Source organism: Chelonoidis abingdonii, chromosome 11, assembly GCF_003597395.2.
Source record: "Chelonoidis abingdonii isolate Lonesome George chromosome 11, CheloAbing_2.0, whole genome shotgun sequence".
Taxonomy (NCBI): Eukaryota; Metazoa; Chordata; order Testudines; family Testudinidae; genus Chelonoidis; species Chelonoidis abingdonii.
Window position 1 is genome coordinate 14,773,827 of NC_133779.1, and position 1,366 is coordinate 14,775,192.

The window sequence follows — 1,366 nt, forward strand, 5'->3', positions numbered from 1 at the left end:
GCGGCCGCAGGTGGCAGAGGCCTGGACGAGGCGCCCAGCGGCCAGGTCGGTCGGCTCTGGGAGGCAGTAGCGGGGCCGCCGGGCGGCATCGTAGCAGGGGTCGGAGGCCAGGCCCAGCAGGGCCAGCTGGAGTGAGAGCAGCACCCCCAGGCCCTGCCAGAGGCCAGGCATGGCCAGGTGGTCAGCGCCGGGCTGGCATCACCTGGAGAGACAGACAGAGGAGAGGGTGAGGGGAAGGCTAGGCAGGAGACGGCCTGCAGTGGCCCGCCCCAGGCCCGGCTGCTTGCCAGAAAGCAGGTGGCTTCTCATTCCTTCCCCTCACTGTGGTGGGTCACAGAAACAGCTGTCGCTCGGCAGGACTGTGCCCCAGCCATATCCAGTGGTGGTGAGTTCCACAGGCTAACCGCTCAGCGGGCTGGATCTCCTTCACTGTCGTGCCCCACGTGTTCTGCACTGAAGTGGGAGGGCCCAAGGGACCATCTCTGACCCACTCGCTCCAGCTAACACCTTCCCCACCCTGGGCAGAATGCTGCTTGTGGGGTGCCAAAGCCAGCGCTTATGCTCAATGACCTAGTGGAGTAGCTCCATTTGCCAGCTCCAGCTGGCTGTAGTAGGGTGTTACCCTCGAGCTAAACCAGACACAAAAGGGGTACAGAACATACATAGTTAGTGTGTTACATACACCACCATGCGGCCTCCCAAACCAGGAGTCCTGGCTCCCAGCCCCCCTGCAACCACTAGACTCCACTCCACTCCCAGAGCCAGGGATAGAACCCAGGAGTCCTGACTCCTAACTCCCCCACCCCGCTATAACCACTAGTCCCACTGCCCTCCCAGAGCTGGGGAGAGAACCCAGGAGTCCTGACTCCCAGGGCCCCCATCGCTAACCACTAGCCCCCACTCCTCTCCCAGAGTCGGGCTTGGACTGGTGCTCGGAGAATTCTCTTTCTAGTTTCCTGACCAGGGTGTCACACGCAGGGTCTAAATGCTCAGCAGATTTGGGGTGAGCAGGGCAGGAATGAATTTCTGCCCCGGCTCAGCTTGGCTGGGAATTCAGTGGGTTGTGGGGAAAGGCTCCTTCCTACAGGGCAGAGCTCACACAGCCGGGCTCATTGCAATGGTGGGTGCGCTGCCTGTCCGGCCTCACCTGCGCTGACCCAGAACCGTGGTGTTCGAGCCCATCCCAAAGAGGGTTTGTCCCGCCTGTTCCGGCCCCTGCGAGCCCCCTCTTAATATCTATCCTAGATCTCGCTCGCTGGGAACAGACCCCAGCCCGTCTCTGTGCCATGTGGAGCCCAGCTGATCCCAACCTCTTTACATGCTCCTTGAGCTGGGATCCAGCCCCCTCTGCCCCCACCCCAGCCCT

General features: G+C 62.2%; 1 protein-coding gene across 1 annotated transcript in view; it reads right to left on the reverse strand.

The window, feature by feature from the left end:
- LOC116832365 (netrin-1-like) overlaps positions 1–171 on the reverse strand; it is an 8,409-nt gene extending 8,238 nt beyond the window's left edge. Inside the window, 1 exon segment of the mRNA XM_075070517.1 lies at positions 3–171. Within this exon segment, the coding sequence (XP_074926618.1) occupies positions 3–171 (169 nt within the window).
- Positions 172–1,366: the final 1,195 nt, after the last annotated feature.